The 17802-nt window shown below is 43.3% G+C and overlaps 1 protein-coding gene across 1 annotated transcript in view; it reads right to left on the reverse strand.

Annotated features, from left to right (window-relative positions):
• Nucleotides 1–3942: 3942 nt before the first annotated feature.
• Nucleotides 3943–17802, reverse strand: part of thsd7aa (thrombospondin, type I, domain containing 7Aa) — a 131391-nt gene continuing 117531 nt past the window's right edge. The window contains exons 24-28 of the mRNA XM_068575737.1: nt 17191–17286; nt 15606–15688; nt 10843–11056; nt 10018–10105; nt 3943–7557 (exon numbers count right to left, since the gene is read on the reverse strand). Of these exons, the coding sequence (XP_068431838.1) occupies nt 7470–7557; nt 10018–10105; nt 10843–11056; nt 15606–15688; nt 17191–17286 (569 nt within the window). The 3' untranslated portion in view covers nt 3943–7469. The remainder of the gene's footprint in view (nt 7558–10017; nt 10106–10842; nt 11057–15605; nt 15689–17190; nt 17287–17802) is intronic.

Consider the following 17802-nt stretch of genomic DNA (forward strand, 5'->3'; position numbering starts at 1 on the left):
TTACGTTGCTCCTTCTGGTCACATGACATCTGTTGCTTCTATCCATCTGGGCAGAGGGATCCTCCTCCGTTGGTCTGTGAAGGTTTCTTCCTGTGAAAGAGCTTTTCTTGATCCCGGGGCAGAGATGTCGTAAGTGTCCAGATTGTAAAGCGCGCTGCGAATAATTTGTGATTCTCGGCTGTACAAAATAAACTGAATTAAAATGTGTAATAAAAGTGTCTACAAATATTACAACGGTGACCAACAGTGAGAAAGCAAAAGGAGCAAAAAGCTCAACCTCGTTTGGGAGCGATTGAGCAATCTGAGGTGAAGCGCAGCTCGTCGCTGCCTCGCCTCACGATCTCCTCGTGGTTTGAACAGGACATGAGCACATTCATGGAGGATGATTATAAAAATGCTTGAAATTGGAATCATACAGAAATGACATTCACAGCCCAGATCAGTAGAAACATATCGGGCTCTGCCTCTCCTGATCGCACCACATGGATTCCTGAAATGTTGCCACTGAAAGATGAATCATTATGGAAACATAACAGTGGAATCAGATAGTAAACAAAACAACGTTTATCCTGATTTACTAGAGCAGCTGATTGTGAGGTTAAAGAGAAGGTCAACATCAGCATGAGCGTCATAAAAACATCAACAAAATGCATGATCCGGGGAATTTATAAAGGACATTGAAGCTTTTCTCAAAACAGACTTCTTTAAAGTATCATTGGGGCATTTGTGGAATATTGTAAAGGAAATGAGAGGAGCGGGAAAGATGCCACAAAGGATGTGGAAGTCCACGAGCCACCAGACAGAGTTCTTTGTACAAATCTAGCATGAAAATCCATCTGATCGTGCACAAACCAGAAGAAGACAAAGAGAAGGGCTGTGTCCTGCCCTGACGCTGAAGATTCACTCTGCTTTCCCCAAATGAAATCCTGATTTTCCTTATGAATCCTTCTACAGCCGAAAATCTGAGAAACCTAAACGTGAAATCCTGAACTGAGGATATGAATCAAACAACATCACATCTTGTTTCTCCGGTTTATTTTGCACAAGTCATCAAACAGTGCTGTGTGCTCACTGATGTTACAATGCAATGTTTCTGAGGACTCTGGTTTCAGAAGGTCCGCTCTGATCACCGTCGTGAAAAAATCTATTTTTGTCATTTCTTTTAAGTGAAAACAAGACAAAAAACATAAACAACATTTAATCAGAGCTGTCCATGTTACGCTCCCTCACACACCACAGTATTAGATGCCTTTTCTGAAAGCTTTTTTAAGCCAGACCACCACTTTCCTTGATGGAGGCAGTGCTTTATTTTATCAGGAGGAGATTATCAGTGAAAGGAGACATCGTTTTATCTTTGGGCTCGCGGGGAAACAGAACTTAGAAACAGAGAATGCAGCAGAGATGATCTTTATGTTTGACCTAGTATCCTTAATCACATTTTTCTCCCCATCTTGATGTCTCTGAGGTCGCAGCAAAGTCACCCGTTTGAAGTGGGTTTTACAACATGACTTAATTGATTAGGGCAGCCCTTTTCTCGGCAGAGGGAATTTAATTGGAAGACAGAGACATGATTACGTGAAGTGCTGATTAAATGAGGACCAAAACCATGTAGCCATGTAGCCAACATCCGATCAGAATCACGGCTCTGGTGATAAAAACAATTACATTGCTTCAACAAGCAGAGGACAACAATTTAACCAATGAGGGAACAGAACAATGAGACCTATTGTCTCATTGTTGTCTCTGTACATGACTGCATCAGGACAGAACCCATGCCTTAAGGGTACATCGCAGCCAAAGTGTGCTAATACTTATGTTTGTGAGCTTTTCAGTCATATTGCTGTATCTAGTACTCAAGACAGCAGTTGGTTTGCACGAGCCCTTTGAACTGCTGGAAAACGGGGAACATTAACGCAACTCATTGAGACAGATCACTCTTTGGTATTCCTACCCCCAATGTGTCACCTGATACACTCACAACCACGCAGGACCCGGCGCATCCTTCCACCAGCGCTCTACTTCCCCTTTGGATGCAGGTCCAGAGCACATGCAGAAAGGCCTGTTTGAACCAGACGGCACCAGTCTGTGGCATAAGGATGTTACTCCATGTCTCTGTGGTCAATGATGCTGTGCACTGTGGAAATAAAGGTCCTCCTTACGTACAAATACCTATCTATCTGAAGGCTGTCAGTCCTCTCACAATAGAGATACGAATGAGGCAGAATTACCTGACTTTTTTTTCTTTTAATATAGACTCGCAAGTGTAAAAGCATCATCGTATCGGCAGAAGAAAATCTTGCCGGCAAGAAGTTGAGCCGGCTGCTCGTCTTCAGCTGTCTTTCACTGACCTCTGCTGGCGATGCGGCAGCACAGCCCGACTTCAGCTTCCTGCTGAGAACAACGTCCTGTCAGACGTAATGGTCCTGTGTAAGTATGCATTTATTGTAAACTCACCTATAAAGCGAGCATGTTGGGTTAAAATATGCTGCTGGCCATTAACACACAACAGTTTCCCTTACGTAACTACTTCCTGTCCAAGGTTTGCTGTGTGGTAGTTCATGAATTATATCCACACTTATTTAATCTTCTTAATATGAAACATACGAGCTGAAAAGATTATGGAACTTTTAACACAGGGCCTCAAGATTGAATTATGAATCATAAATATTCATCAATCGAGGCTGCTTCAACACGCTGCACCCTTCCATAACGTTTCTTGAAAATCAGCCCCTGTAGTTTTTTTAATAACCTTCTTCTAAAATCCTTTTCCTAACATACTCTGTGGTTCAGGCCAACGTCCCACAAGCTGAGACAGGAAAGATTAAGATTCTGAATCTGCAGAGAAAGTCACAATGAAACAAAGCTCGGGCTGTTTTGAAGGATTCTTTGTCAAAAAACTGTCATTTGGTTCTAAAATAGGAAAATGACTTTTCTCATGGCAACACCTTGTCTCGCTGGCCTGCTGGGCCTCAGAATGTGCATCATCCTCGCCTCGCTGTGAGTGTTCAGAAACATGAAACCACAGGAAGTGGATATGTGACACAGAGGGAAAAACAAACTCCGGCCGACATGTGTGTTCTTCAGGTACCAACAGCAGATCTGTCGTGATCATTTCACTGGTCAGACTCCCACAACTCCGTTACTGAGATGTGTGTTAGTGAAATCTGACGTTGTAAAGGGGATTTATTAATGATTTAGTGAATTCTTACAGACTGACGGAGCGGACGTAGAGTCGACGAAGTTTACAGAAGTACTCAAAGTTAAGGGTTACTTTAATTATTGTTTACACAATATGCATCTTCTCACAAGGGTTGCGGTATTAACGCAAGTTAAACAAAATTAAACATTGATGTGGTTCCGGAGATAATTAAGGAAACCAAATGTTTTTTTTGGTCCAAAAACATTTCCCAGGCTGGTCGCAGGCCGTGCCACAGACTGGTCCAGTTGTGACCCGTACTTCGTAGTTGTGTGGGTAGATTGTGGGTCCGTGGTAGAGCAGGTCGTCCTTTAATCAGGATTACACACAAATAACGACAGACAGATTCCTTGCTTTTCAGTTGGCGTGTGATGAATGTTCGGCGCGGGCCGCTGTGCTCATTGCAGCGTTGGAAAGAAAGCTCGTTGTTTGGCTGTAAGGTTTTATTTTCATCGTCCAGGAGCAAAAGTGACCTGCAGTCAATGTGCGCTGTCTGTCCTACATTATGTATTTAATAAACCTTCTCATGCCTTTCCTCAAACACAAACCAGGTCGTAACCTGTAGCTCGTCTGTGCATTTGGTTGTTTCGTTCATCCTGTGCAGTCAACATGTTGCGTAACTGCAATGGAAGAACCAAGTGAACATGGAGTCCTACAACCTTCTGTTGGAACCTCCGATGGGATTTCTCCGGCGATTTAAAGAAGCTTTTAAATGACATTACAACTTTTTAAATATTTCCCTTGTTTATTATCAGCAATTAGTCAAATACATATAAACAAACAGTAGGAAAAGGACAGTTCATCAGCGACTTTGCTTTTCAAGAGGTTATCAATATCGCTTTTAGCACACACACATTCACGCCTCCGGTTTTTTTTCTTCATTTTTTTTTTTTTTTTTGCATAACAATTTGTGCAGTAAAAAAAGAAACACATTATGGTACATGAACAAAAAATAATAAATTATAAAAGAATTAGCTAGCACTTTATTTACAACTCATAATTCAAGAGATAAAAATTAAACATTCCCTCAACTTACTAGCAACAAACTCCACAGAATATTAATGCCATTGTCTGGCAATGATACGACGTCTCACATGGATAATAATGTTCTGTTCACTTTGGGTCGCTGGACCTTTAGCTTCAAAGTTCTTGGCAATAAATAGTGAACGGTTTTTCTATAAGTGGGAACGCTTCTGGAAATGATCTTACTGAATGGTTCGTTTCCTGGGGTATTCCTGCGAAAATCAATAACTTAAATGTATTTTTGCAAAAGAAAAACAAATAGATGGCTCACTTACATTTGTGACCCTGCGATTTCTAACAGATTAACATGACCAAATGAGATCTATTAAGCATTAATAAAATATCACTATCGGTAAAGTCAGTGCGTGTACTGTGTTAACCCTTTAGACTCTGTAGAAGTGGTTGGACTCAGATTAAGGGGCCTGACCCTTTGAAGGTGGGCCTTCAAACCTTAGGGTCATTAATGGTGGAGCCTTCCTACATTGTGACGGCGCCGGGGGGGCAAAACGTTTCCAAGGCAACATTTATGAGGGATCCAAAGACACCAAAGTTTATAGTGGGATATTTGAAGCAAGAAAAGATGGAGAACTAACTAAAGAACCACGTGAATAGAACATCGTTCTCTCTGAAGACCCTGAGATGAACCGTGTCCGCGCTGCTAAGAGTGGAATTTGTTTCTGGCTCCCATTATTTAATAAGCAAATTACCCAGAAGACCCAATGGGATCGTGTTTTACCTCCTGACATTACAAGTTGACACAGAACATTGATTCATTAAAAGAAATCTCTGACCCACAAAACGTATTGAGATACATCTGTTTGTCCTCCAAATCTAACTGTGAAGCAACTCTGGGTGTTCTGCTGGAGACCCAAAGGAGTGTAGTCTCAAATGCGCTACGTGTTGGCCAGATGGTGGCGCTATAACAACAAACTTCAACTGTAAGTCACTCGTTTTGCATCAAAATGTTCTGCCATTTCTGTTTCAACAATCTTTGGGCCAAACTGGAAAAAGTAACTTGTTTAGATTTCTTTTCATTTGTGCGATTGCTCGTCCTCAAAGTTTGCTCAAGAGCTGGGTTCTGCCCAGCAAACTTATTTTACAGACCTGTCATATCTCCTGAACGTGTTGTGCTATTGCGACCACATTTGGTTAACTTGTGGAAATAGTTTGTGACCACGATGAATGTGGTTCCATTTGGCCAACAGGAGGCGCTGCAACAGCATTATCCAACTATAAAGGAAGGAATCAATGTCCCTCTCTTTTCCTTATCATACCTATGAATTATATACTTATGACTCTCCATCAGCTCTATCTGCTTAAACTGACTCCAGGCTCAGTGGGTGTGTTCACGAGGACGTTGTGAAGCCCATCAAGTGGCCCCTGAGAGCCCCGCGGCGCCCACACCGTGGTTGCAGCAAGCAGGTAAATCTTATGACCAGCAGCCTTCACTTCAAAACAATGTGATGATCAGTCCGCCCCCTGCATGCGCCGTATCAGTGGTTCTCAAACTGTGGGGCGCAACCCTCTAGTGGGGCGCGGAGGTACTACAGGTGGGGCGCAGGGGAAGATTTTTTTTAAGAATCCTTTATTAATCCCACAGTGGGGGAATTATTGTGTGTGTGTGTGTGTGTGTGTGTGTGTGTGTGTGTGTGTGTGTGTGTGTGTGTGTGTGTGTGTGTGTGTGAGAGGGCGTGTCCTGAGGAGTTTTGGAGAGGAGAGTCGTCTTCAGCATATTTGTAAAGAGGTCATGAGAAAACACAGACAGCATTGCATTAATTGCAGACAGGGGCCACCCTGAACAGATTGTGTGGTAGAGCTGAGCATTAAGTCCCGTAATTAATTTGGTCCACTACTATAGAGAGTTTGGATCATTTAAAAACACCCTTAGAGCGTCATCACCTCCATTTATCGCGTCTAAACTACAAAGACAAGACGGAGAGTCTGTGGAAGTAGACTGAGGAGAGAGAGATGCAGCCGGAGGAGACGATGGCGCCGTTCAGAGGAGCAGGTTTAAACACGTTTGCATTCGGGCGTCGTCTGAAAATAAAAACTTTTTTAAAGGATTTTCAGGATCAATAGTTCAATACTCAATCATTCTCAATTAGGTTTTCTTTCCACTTTTCTTCTTCCCATAACACAGCTAAAGGTTTTATGATGTGTGTGTGTGTGTGTGTGTGTGTGTGTGTGTTTGTGTTGGGGGGGTCTATGTATCTTCTGCAGTCTGAGTTGATGACAGAAATGTCAATAATTAATCATTTACAAAACTATGAGCTCATGATCTTAGAAGCCACCGTCAGACAATCGTCAGAGAACAAATGAACTCAGTTTGTAATGGAGCTGTACACACTAGAAAGGTAAATCTGAGACCACAGAAAGAAATCCTATTTACATTGAGTCCCATCGTATCACACTAAGAGGTATTAGAAGAACAATATTAACAAACATTGGTGAGTTCCGTTTGCAAAAAAAGTCTACTTTTTTACATTTCTAGCACAAGACTGTACACCATCTTGTATTGAGAGGCAGTTTCCTATGGCGAAGCTAGACATAAGTACATATCATGCTGCACTAATATAGTGCAAAATTATGCCTGAAAACGGAGAAGGGAGAGACAGGCAGAAGTGATGGTGGCACTGGGAATCATTAGGTTTTGTTCTCTGCTTTTCTTTTCTTGAGCTGGACCCAGAGATGGACCCAGAGATGGACCCAGGGTTAGACCCACAGATGGACCCAGAGATGGACCCAGAGATGGACCCAGGCCACAGGTACACTGGACGCTCTCATGGGATGGAGGAGGACCGATGTCCTCAGAGATGATTTTACTCACTGGGACAAAATTAACAAAAAGACAAATGAAGATTTGTGCTTTTTGAGCCAAATCTTCGTGTTGGGGCGACGCCCTCTCCGATGAGCGTGACTGGGATGTGACCGGCAGTAGTGGATGGCAGAGAAGCAAAGGCAAACTTCCAGAAGAAGATAAAGAATTCATGAAGGCTCTTGTGAAACAAAGTATCAAAATGGAAGTTACAAAAAAAGAGGGCGGCAACATCAAGGCTTGCTAACGGACATGGATTCTGGTTCTTGAACTTTGAGGTTTCCCTTTGGGTCAGAATCATCTTCCCAGGGTGTCCACATACATGACGGATGAACAATGCCCAGTGGCAGCCCTGACATCAAGGGTTTCCATAACAACCCGGCGTGTCCTGCAGCAGGACGAGTGTCTGTGGTCGCTCTGGCATCAGGGAGACGTCTACATGTCGGCGTCTCCGTCGTAGGCCAGAGTCAGCGGCTTCAGTCTGTTATTCATCTGCCGCCGCTGAGGCTTCTTTGGCTTTTTGCTGCAGAGCGAACAAACAACAGGGAAGACGTTCAGATCCTCTGATCACAACCTCACGTTCTTTGTTTCAACCTTTACCAACAAGTGGATGAACTTTAAATTGTGAATTGTATTCATTTCACTAAAGAAGTAGCACACTGTATCCACAAGAGAAAGGTCTGGCTCCACATTATCATCATAGAGGGAAACATTATATTTAGTTGTGAGCCTAAAACAATGATTTATGAGCATGTTAATGGTCTGCCAACACGCTGGTGAAGTCTTTCAGGTGGGTTTAAGGAGTCGTAGACAGTTGTCTATGCTGAGTGATCATGTTCAAACATACATCAATAAGTCCTTGTGACACAAGTTCTGTTCAGTTTAGTACAACAGTCATATGCCAATATCTGTCTATAATAAATGAGAACTGTATTGGAAACAATTGTATTTCATGTTGTTCAATATTTTTGATAAATGTTTGTTAAATGTTTGTTGAACTGATGAAAATAGAAATGGATGAGATGACACCGTCGACATGAAATGTGCCAAGATGACCAGGAGGTGGCAGCAGAGGAGAGTTTTTACAATGACGTCTGGCCTCCAAACGAGCAAAAGGTTGGTTTGAAAAACGTTTTGTCTTCTTAATTTTGAACAGTGAGAAGCACTCAGTAGCTGAAAGGACGACTTCACCCAGAAAAGGACCAGTTGTTCATCATTACTCACCGTGTCCCCTTGAATTCTGAAGAAAACTTTCTATTTCTCGCATCCCTTTGTAGTTAACGAAAGAAAAGTTTTAGGTGAATGTGGTCTAAAAAACTACATCCAGGTACCTCGTTACCGACGGCCACATGATGACCCGCCTTTTACTCTGCCTCTGATTGGCCTGTTGCCTTCATATATTGCATTGGTTAGGTTGGGTCAGAGGATTGGGATTGGTTAGGGTAAGAATGTCAGGGGAAGCCTTTACAAAGGAGGGGAAAACAAACCCCATACCGTTAGCATAGCAAACACTGCGTTACCATCTAACGCTAGCTAGGTTGGATGCCGGGTGCGTCCGTATAAAACTGCAGTAATGTGAGGTGTTTGATGGAGGCTGGACTGCTCACCTCCAGGAAGTGATCCACTGAAATGAGTGAACAGGCATCGAATGTGTCTGGGCACAAATGAATGTCAGGCACACAAGTTACAGGAGGGCGGTGCCAGACTACGTAATGAGCGTTTCAAAGGGAGGAGGCGGGGGCGGCAGAGGCTGCTGCTGCAGCTGTTGGGATGGGGAGGGCTGCTGGAGCAGGGCCTGATATTGCTGCGGCGGCGGCGGCTGTTGGAGTTGGCTGTTTCGCTGTAACTCGTCGTGCTCTAGTTTCTCGCAGGCGGGACAGGTGTAAGGCACCGTGAAGCTGTTTGGGTCCGTCCAGTAAACCCCGTCTGACGGGGACTTGGAGCTCGACTTGCAGCAAAGGCAACAACCACAATAGCTGAGCAGGTGAGTGTGAGGATGGAGATCGAGATGGAGATGGAGAGAGAAAACAGGAAATAAAGGAACAAATGATAAGGGAACTCAAAGTAAAATGAAACAAAATGAACAAACAAACAGTGATGTAATGAGGGCCACGCCTCTAGATGATCATGACTGTAATCAGAGTACCAGGCTGATGCTGCACTGCATACAGGGCAGTGGGAGCCGTCAGGGCCTGCTCGGCTGTCCCTGCTGGCCGAAACACAATCACAAAATCTCACAAAAATTTCAAATCCAAATTTTGTATTTTTTTATTATTATATGTATTTTCTTTAAATTAAAAGTTTTAGCTATTTTAAAATACAATTGTTTTTCAGTAGCTTATTTATTGGGTGATAAAGTGGTGGAACCCTACGTTATATTATTTTAATTTACTATTTCAGCTGTAACTTGACCCAATGCAGTTGGCAGCAACTGAATATGAAGAACAATTGTTTAGACACTGTGCATGTATGAGTGGACCGAACAAGAAGCTGACCACGACCACGGAAGCGGTCGCAGTCTGAAAAGTCGAACGAGTAGGAATAAAAAACAGCCCGGCCGCACTTGGATTTTTCAGGTACTGATATATAACCCGCAAGAATCTATCAAATATTATTAGATTCCTACAAGCTGAGGGTGACATAGAGGTGTCTTTTTATTTAAATACCACTTTGCAAAGTGTATTTATTATGTAACGAGTGAAACGTTACGGTGACGAAAATTCTTCTCAAGATCTTCAACTCAGTTTAGTTTTCATCAGCTTTCATTTGCTTTTTGAGAGTTTATCTCTTTCAATACACAAGTGGAGACCGCCACAATGCAGAATTTATAAAGCAGTAATTCATATTTTTGTTCACACAGATGGGTCATTTGTTTTCTATTCATTGTGGTCTCATTACATCACTGCATGGAAGCCAAAGCAGTGATGATATGAACAGAACACAGAGGAGAGACAGAGCTCATGTGAGGGCCGTTATACGTTACCATGCTAAGTACGTCATGGAGATGATGAAGACGAGCAGGACAAAGGCTCCTGCTGCCACTCCGTACACCCAGGTCTTCAGCTTCCCATCTAGATAACACACATGCTCAGTATTAATGCACTGCAGGGACACACTGGACATATCCTGCTGTGAGCTGAAGGGGGCAGTAGAGGTATATACATCTGTCTCCGCTCCACTTCAGAGAGTTATAAGTGAATTATCAACGTAACAGAAGCGTACACAGATCCACCGCACATCACGAGGCCTTTAACACCTGAGTTGAATGTGTTATTGTACTGGCACACCTCACATAGGACGTGTTAATGAGAACAGATGAAAATATCGTGTTATTTTACACATGCATATGTAATCATGGTTATGTACATGTGGCCTTTTAGATCAAGGAGCTGCTGGTTATTTCACGTTGCACTCTTTGATGACATGAATTACAACATTTGAAATAAGCTTATAGCTGTTTTTCTTCCTGTCCGTTGTACCCTTCATCATCATCATCATGTCCTTTCTGTCAGAGGACTGCCTCCTTTCTCACTGTCTTTCACACCCCTCCTCCAACTTCGTCTTTTATAGTTTAGTAAGTAATAGTTCTGTGTTCTCAGCAATCATATATGTTTTCTCCACAAATGCACCAGTTTGAATACATTGTAATTTGGTCCAGGCTTTAAGTGTTTGTCTTTGTCTCAGTATGTTCTGTGTGACGGTTTTCCTCTGGACACCATGAGAATCCATCTATTCTCATCATATTTGGCCTCATCTTGAAAATCCCCAGTCAGCACGTCATTCAACATGGTGTCACAGACTGGGTCACCTGGGCCGAAGGGCTGCAGGAACCAGGTGCGCCCGGCCCGGCCCGGGGAGCTGGCTGCAGGCTGGGTGGGGTTGAAGCCTCGGATGGTCTTGACGTCGGCCCTGTTGTCCCCTGCAGTGGGGATCTCCAGCACCGGGATGACTGTGCACTGGTCCAGGAGGCCGTCAGAGGTCATGACCTCGGTGTAGCCGTCTTCACAGCCACACACTCCGGTCTGGCACAAGAGGAGAAAGGTTGAGAACCATGACACGACAAAGTCACCAGAACAGAAAAGGTCTTCAGCCACCTATATATATATATATATATATATATATATATATATATATATATATATATATATATATATATATATATATATATATATATATATATTATTGATCACGTCACGTACATCTCACAACCCTTTACATTTTTATAATGGCCTCTAAAGCTCCCTGCAGATCAAAGTTAAATGTCATGCAACAAGAAGGATGACCTGTGAAAAAAATGCAAAGACAATAACATGAATACTAAACATTCAGTAAATAAGCCGAGGCAGGCGAAATAAACCAGAGTGGATGAAGTGAAGCCATGGGGGAAGATGAGATGCTGATGCTCTCCCTGATCAGCTGTGACCCTCTGCCGCTGAACATCTGTCCATCAGGCCTTCTCTTGCATCTGTTTACCAAGGTGTCTCTTGTAAACACGCTGGTTGCTGTGACATTAGTGTGCACCTTGTCTTTTCTTCCCCATGTTCCCATAACGTCCTCCTTCTTCGTCACGTGCATTGTATTTGTGTTTCCAGTCTCCCTCTATGGCTTTTGTGCTCTCATTGAATCCTGATCAGTTGTGTTCTTGATCTTCCAATTCAAACATTTTGGCAAAGATAAATGCCAAACATGTTTTGAAATTGACGAAGCATTTCGGGCAGCCGAAAAAAGAAAGGTCTCAGGACAGACCATTGGTCTTGTGTTATTTGAAACTACGTCTGATAAGGTGGCGCCTGGGGTCTCAGGTCTGGTTCAGATCTGGAGATCAGAGGCCAGAGCAGAACTGCATGTTGGGTTGACTGCATGTGTGGCCCACGTCTGACTGTCCTCAGATCCTGCTCTTGTTTCAAAAATGAATTCATGAATGTGTCGTTTCTATTTGATTGGCATGAACTGGGATTCCTTGCCAAGCAGGGGTCTAATGTCTCGGAGACCAACACCCGCTATGGGACAAGCAAGCCTGCAACAGTCCTGTGGGCCTTCTGTAGGGCCATTTGCATATCCTCTAAGAGGAATCAGTATAACAAACATAATGTAGAAAAGAGCCCCAGAGCTGATGGCACACAACACACAACGCATGTGCAGAGGTTTGTGCTGATGTTGAAATGCAATGCAGAAACCAATACAGCCTCTCCAACAAAGCAGAGCACCTCTAATAATACATCGACACAATCTCATCATAAAATCATCTCAGTAACTTGGCTGCAGTCTGATGCTGCTGTTTGTTTTGTCAGACAGGGCACGTGTGTGTGTGTGTGTGTGTGTGTGTGTGTGTGTGTGTGTGTGTGTGTGTGTGTGTGTGTGCGTGTGTGTGCAGGGAAGTCACCCCTCCTCCACACATCTCTCTATTCATTACCCTGCAGGGGGTCCCCAGCTTCCCGACAATCTCTGAGGGATAATCGGCCCCCAGGAATCCCCGCCGCGCAGACAGAACGTCCAACAGCAGCCGAGCAGGAAGTGAGGAAATGATCATTTACATCTCCTGAGTGGCAAACAAAGGAGGAGCAGTGTGGCTCTGCACTGTGTTATGGTTTTATTTATATCTGGGTTCAGTCTCTGGAGGGAGCTGCTGTAATGTTCACACGAACACATCCTCTGCTCCTCCAGACGCTCAGCTTCCTTCTAGCAACCACTTCTCCGCTTCGTACAACCACACACTAAAACAAACACAATTCATCTGCTGCGCCGTGCTGTACAGCCTGCAGGCATAAAACATCACCCTTACTGCGGATGGGTATCGTTTCACCGTATGAATGCCAGTGTGATGTCTCAAATAAAGCAATACTTTTGAAAAACAGTTTTGATTTATATATTTTAAATCACTGCTGTTTAATGGCTTAAGCAACGCAACCATTCAGGAACTCTGCCTGAATAGAACTATATAAAATGAGCAATTGGCTAAGATTAATATGTTTACATAACTCGCACCTGATTGAGCCTGTGTCTTTCCAACTGGTCCGTCTAATCAAGGAATAACTGCAACCACTGATGGTGTGTACTCAGCCTGACATTACAGTCTGACAACTGACTAACGGCCTTAGCTACAATTATTGTAGGACATAATGATTAATACGTTATTTGAATACATAATTAGCTATGAACAAGACTGAGAGTCTTCAGCCATGTTGCGTCTGTAGCTTTTCTCAAGCACAATGGTACTTTGAGCTAAATGTAAATGTCAGCATGCTAACATGCTCACACCGTTAGCAATTAATGTGGCAATGTGTCAGCTAATATAGATCCTTCTATGAAGTGCATCAGAAATAAGCACATGAACGTTGGCGACAGGCGTGACGTTTAGCCCCAGCCATCCAGACCAGTTAGCAAGCTTTAAATACGGAATAAAAACTGTGACTAGCATCAACATGTCTGGATGTTGCGTGTTTAGTCGACTCGTCACAATCCATATTCCAGCAGTGGGCTCAAGTTCTCATGAATTCAGAGCAACATGTGTCTCAGTAAGTGTTAACTGCTGTCAGCACAATGCGTCACCTCTACTAGCAACTGAGGTCAAAGGTTGGCGTAGATAATAAACACAGATGAGTTTTTAATTTAAATGATTGAAGGCTTTTACCGAGACTTCTTTCTGTTCTGTTCATGTTTTCAACAGCTGCCGTGACTACGATGGAGATTCACCAGTTAGAGCCAAATCCTTCACTAGGACTGGAACGAGAGTGAGATGCTCCTTTGGGTGCCGCTGACTGCTGTTAAACCTGTGGATTACCTGTGGACTGGTGAAAAGGGTTTGTGCTCGGGGGGCATTTTAAAACTTTGAGTTTGTGTGACGCTGTTTGACATGGCTCAGAGAACGTAGCATCTGGTGACTCATATTGGTGTCATTTCTTGCTGGTGTTGCGTCACATGGTAGATTTCAATCCGTACCCCGCATGTCGCCTATCGCCCCCTGCAACCTTCTAAAATAAGCTGGTATAGCTAATGGGTGTATTTCTATTTTTTATTTCTGTATTCTGAGTTTAAAAGCTGGTTTTCTTCGAGTCTCTGCTTTGCTGATATGTATTTCTTGAAAAAACACTCGCAGCTGCTCTTTGACCTGCCGTGCTTTAGTCCAGGTGTGTTCAGAGAGGATAATGGGAGAAGCTTAACAACTGGTGGCAACACCAAGTGAGTTAGATTATTCTGTTTCCATTCCTCTATTTTTTCCTCTCTCTCTTTTTCTCGTTCTTTTCTATTTCCTACCATCCAGATGCTTTCATCCCAACAGGGGGTCTGGGGCTCAATCCATCATTCAGTGCACCTCCTCACTGCCATATTGGAGGTCTACACACACGCGGCTTTGAACTGCTGGTTTATTTCTAACATGGTGAAAAGAAGGCGGGAGACGATCCTGTGTGTGTGTGTGTGTGTGTGTGTGTGTGTGTGTGTGTGTGTGTGTGTGTGTGTGTGTGTGTGTGTGTGTGTTTTCTTTGGGAAACATACAGTATCTTTCACTGTAGCAGCTGCGGTGGACGCGGCTTACTGTGGCTGGTAATTGTATGCCAGAATCAACATTGGTTGTTTTGTTAAATTCCCCTGAAGGCTACTGAGCAAGCAGCCAAAGCCAAACATGTTTGTTCAGCTTAACGGAACTGACTCTTCAGTGTTTGAGTGGAGGCCAATAACAAAGGACTCCATGGTGTCACATTAAGTTCACATTTGGGAAGAATTGTACTTAATAAAAGTACATTTTACATCGGGTGAGAATCAGAGAGCAATTGATGATGCAATACCAAACAATGGTATCACAATACAGCTTCAAAGAATTTGACAATTGAGATGAAACATTTTACAACAAACGACATATTCTTAGCTTAGTCTTAGCTTAGTGCATCTTTAATAAACAAACAATCCCTCATTGACTACAACTATGGCTCATGGCCACTTGTGCCATCAGTTTTATGTAAGAAAGGCTGAACAGCCAGAAAGCAACGATTCTGGGGTTAAAATGTTTAATCTTCTCAATCCAAATTGACAACTCCATTAGGTTTCAAAAGGGAAAACAACATGTGCTGCTTACAAAAACTACTTTGTTACAAAAGGGCGCAGTGTTTTGCCTGAAGACAAACCATGTGTTGTGATCAAGTAATTAAGGGCAAGCCCAGAGGTCTGTTGGTGTCAGACGTTGTTTGGAGCGCCTGCATTTCCTAATAAAAATACAGACATTTGGCACCAGTGTAACGATAATATAACACAAGAGGAAGTAATGAAGTAAATCAATATTGAATCTGGCTAGGAATGAACTGTTGGTGCAGACACCATGACACCATGAAAGACAGCAAAAGATGTTCAGAAGCAAAGAGACAAAAGGCATCAAGAGATGTCAACACGTGAAGACATGGTGTAAAGACAAGAGACACCAAAAGATGCTGAGCGACTGCAAGAGAGGCCAAAGGTGCCAAAAGACACCAAGAGCTGAGGCCCAGTTACTATTTCCCATCAATCCCTGCTCAAAGTGCCCAACAGGAAACATCAATCGGTGCAGCATCGTAGCTGCACTCGTCTCGGTCCAACACTCACCTCTGTGCACAGGGAGCGAGGCTTGGTGCAGGGCGGCTCACAGGACCAGTCCGCCATCGGCTTAGCTGCCCCTGGGCATCCACCTGCGAAGCAAAGGTCAAAAGGTCAAACTCAAACAAACTCAAACTGGTTTATTTCACTGCGAGATGTAAGAAACTGTACCAGATGTTTCCTCGTGTTCGATCAATAACACTAAAACAGTCAAGAAATAAAGCATGAACAGGAGCCATCGTGGCCCAGTTTTCAAACTGCTTTCCACTTCAGTTCATCAGCTGGAGGCGTTTGTTTTCCAAGCAGCATCTCTGTTTCTGTTTCTCCAACAGCTCATCACAATGATACTCACCATGAGTACTGGAATAATGTCATATTTAGCTCAGTTTGAAAAACACCAACAATTCCACTTAATTCCCTCGACTGATTATTATTAAGGCCCTCTTGCTTTTAATTCATCCTTAAGTAGACATTGACTGAAGCGCCAGAGTACACAAGCATCAAGAAGGGATTTAATAACCATGAAAAATGATCGATTTTACTTTAAGTGACAATTCAGTTCATTAAAACAAAGACCTTTTCTACTGTGGACTATGATTTTGAAGCCTCAAATGTGTCACAATGAGTTCTAGTTTCCGTTGTGCTGTGGGGTAAGGGGTGTGTATTCCCACTGTGGATACAATGAGCTGGATGACAGAGGCTGACAGTGCTGACACTGATCCAACCAGCAGACACTCAGAGAAAACACTTCCCCCAAATACATGGTAATCTCGCTGAGCTTCTTGAATATTTATTAGGTGGCATGCCCGCAAAGAGAGCTCTGTATGAATATTCATAAGGGGAATACTACTCCTTGCAAGGAAACATTTACAAGAAGGAAGAATATGCGGTGTGCCAATCAAAGCAGACGCACACGGGCACGCCATCTGGAGCGGTGGGAGCGCTGACTGTCCTCGTTCACTTAAACTCAAAGCCCAGTGTTGTATGCTCAGCGGGCCCAGAAATAAGACATGGCTCCAGGCTCCAGGCCTCTATGATGCATGAGTTGTAAATAACAGCAGATGCCCCGAGGAGAGGACTCCATTTTTTTCAGATAGCTCTTTAAATTGAATGCCACATCTGATGATAAATGATGCTTCGAGGAAGTGGGAACAATGCTATCAGCGCTGAGTTGAACCCTGGCATGTGATGGACAATGAGATTAAACTTTGACTCTAGCACTGCTACGGATTAAAACCTCATCTGCTTACAGTTGGGACTCACTGTCAAGAAATGCTTAGGAAGCCGTCTGGGATTCTGACGCTCCAGAGGAGACGGCTTTAAGTAACCCTATCTCCGTTATCACCTTGCCACGCACATCGCTGCACCTCACGTGTTGGAGCCGTGTAAAGCGTCAGCTTAACCCTTTAGGGTCACATCCATGAGACAGGCTGCTCTGCATGGGCAGCGTGATATCCATAATGGCAAGGTTCTGATTTTACATGGATGGAAATGTTGTATCGTCTAGTCTTGAACGAGATGGATGAATTGAAAATATTTTAAAGCAAATAGAAATTAATGAAAAATCTCACATTCTTCAATAATTTCTGCTTACCTGTGACGTTGAGTCCATCTGAGCGCTGACACCAGACTTGGCGAGATGAACCCCTCCATGGCCCAGTCTGCCACTTGTATTCAAAACACTGACCCTCTGCAAGAACACACGGTCATGACTTTGTTAAATTATGTAATAACAATGTAGTTTATAAGCCAACTGGACCTCTATATTATGCCCAACCCAGTCGCCAGAAACAAAGCTTGGCATTGCATGTTTCTGCCAACCAAAGGAATTTATAAAAACATTTCATATCAGCTTGGTATGACGTTGACAAAATGTACATGTCAATGCACATTGTACATTTCATTGTCTCTGTGAAACAGGGTTGCCTGTGGCTAAGCGGTCGACTAATCTAAGGATCAAACCCAATGTTATGTGTCACGTGTCCTTGAGCAAGACCCAAGGTAACAATGGAACTAGCATAGATAAATAACAACTGTACTGAGCTTATTATTATTATTCTGTCCAACGTCAAAAACTTAAAGTCAGAGCTTCCTTTTGCTTTCTCTCGGGACACAAACAACGGTCTCCTGTGTTCGCACCGCCCTTAGAGGACTTGTTGGCTTATTAAATGTGTATTATAACACAATATTTCAATAACAACCACTA

Source organism: Clinocottus analis, unplaced genomic scaffold (genome assembly GCF_023055335.1).
Source record: "Clinocottus analis isolate CAN_PGR_092001 unplaced genomic scaffold, fCliAna1.0.p SCAF_14, whole genome shotgun sequence".
Lineage (NCBI taxonomy): Eukaryota > Metazoa > Chordata > Actinopteri > Perciformes > Cottidae > Clinocottus > Clinocottus analis.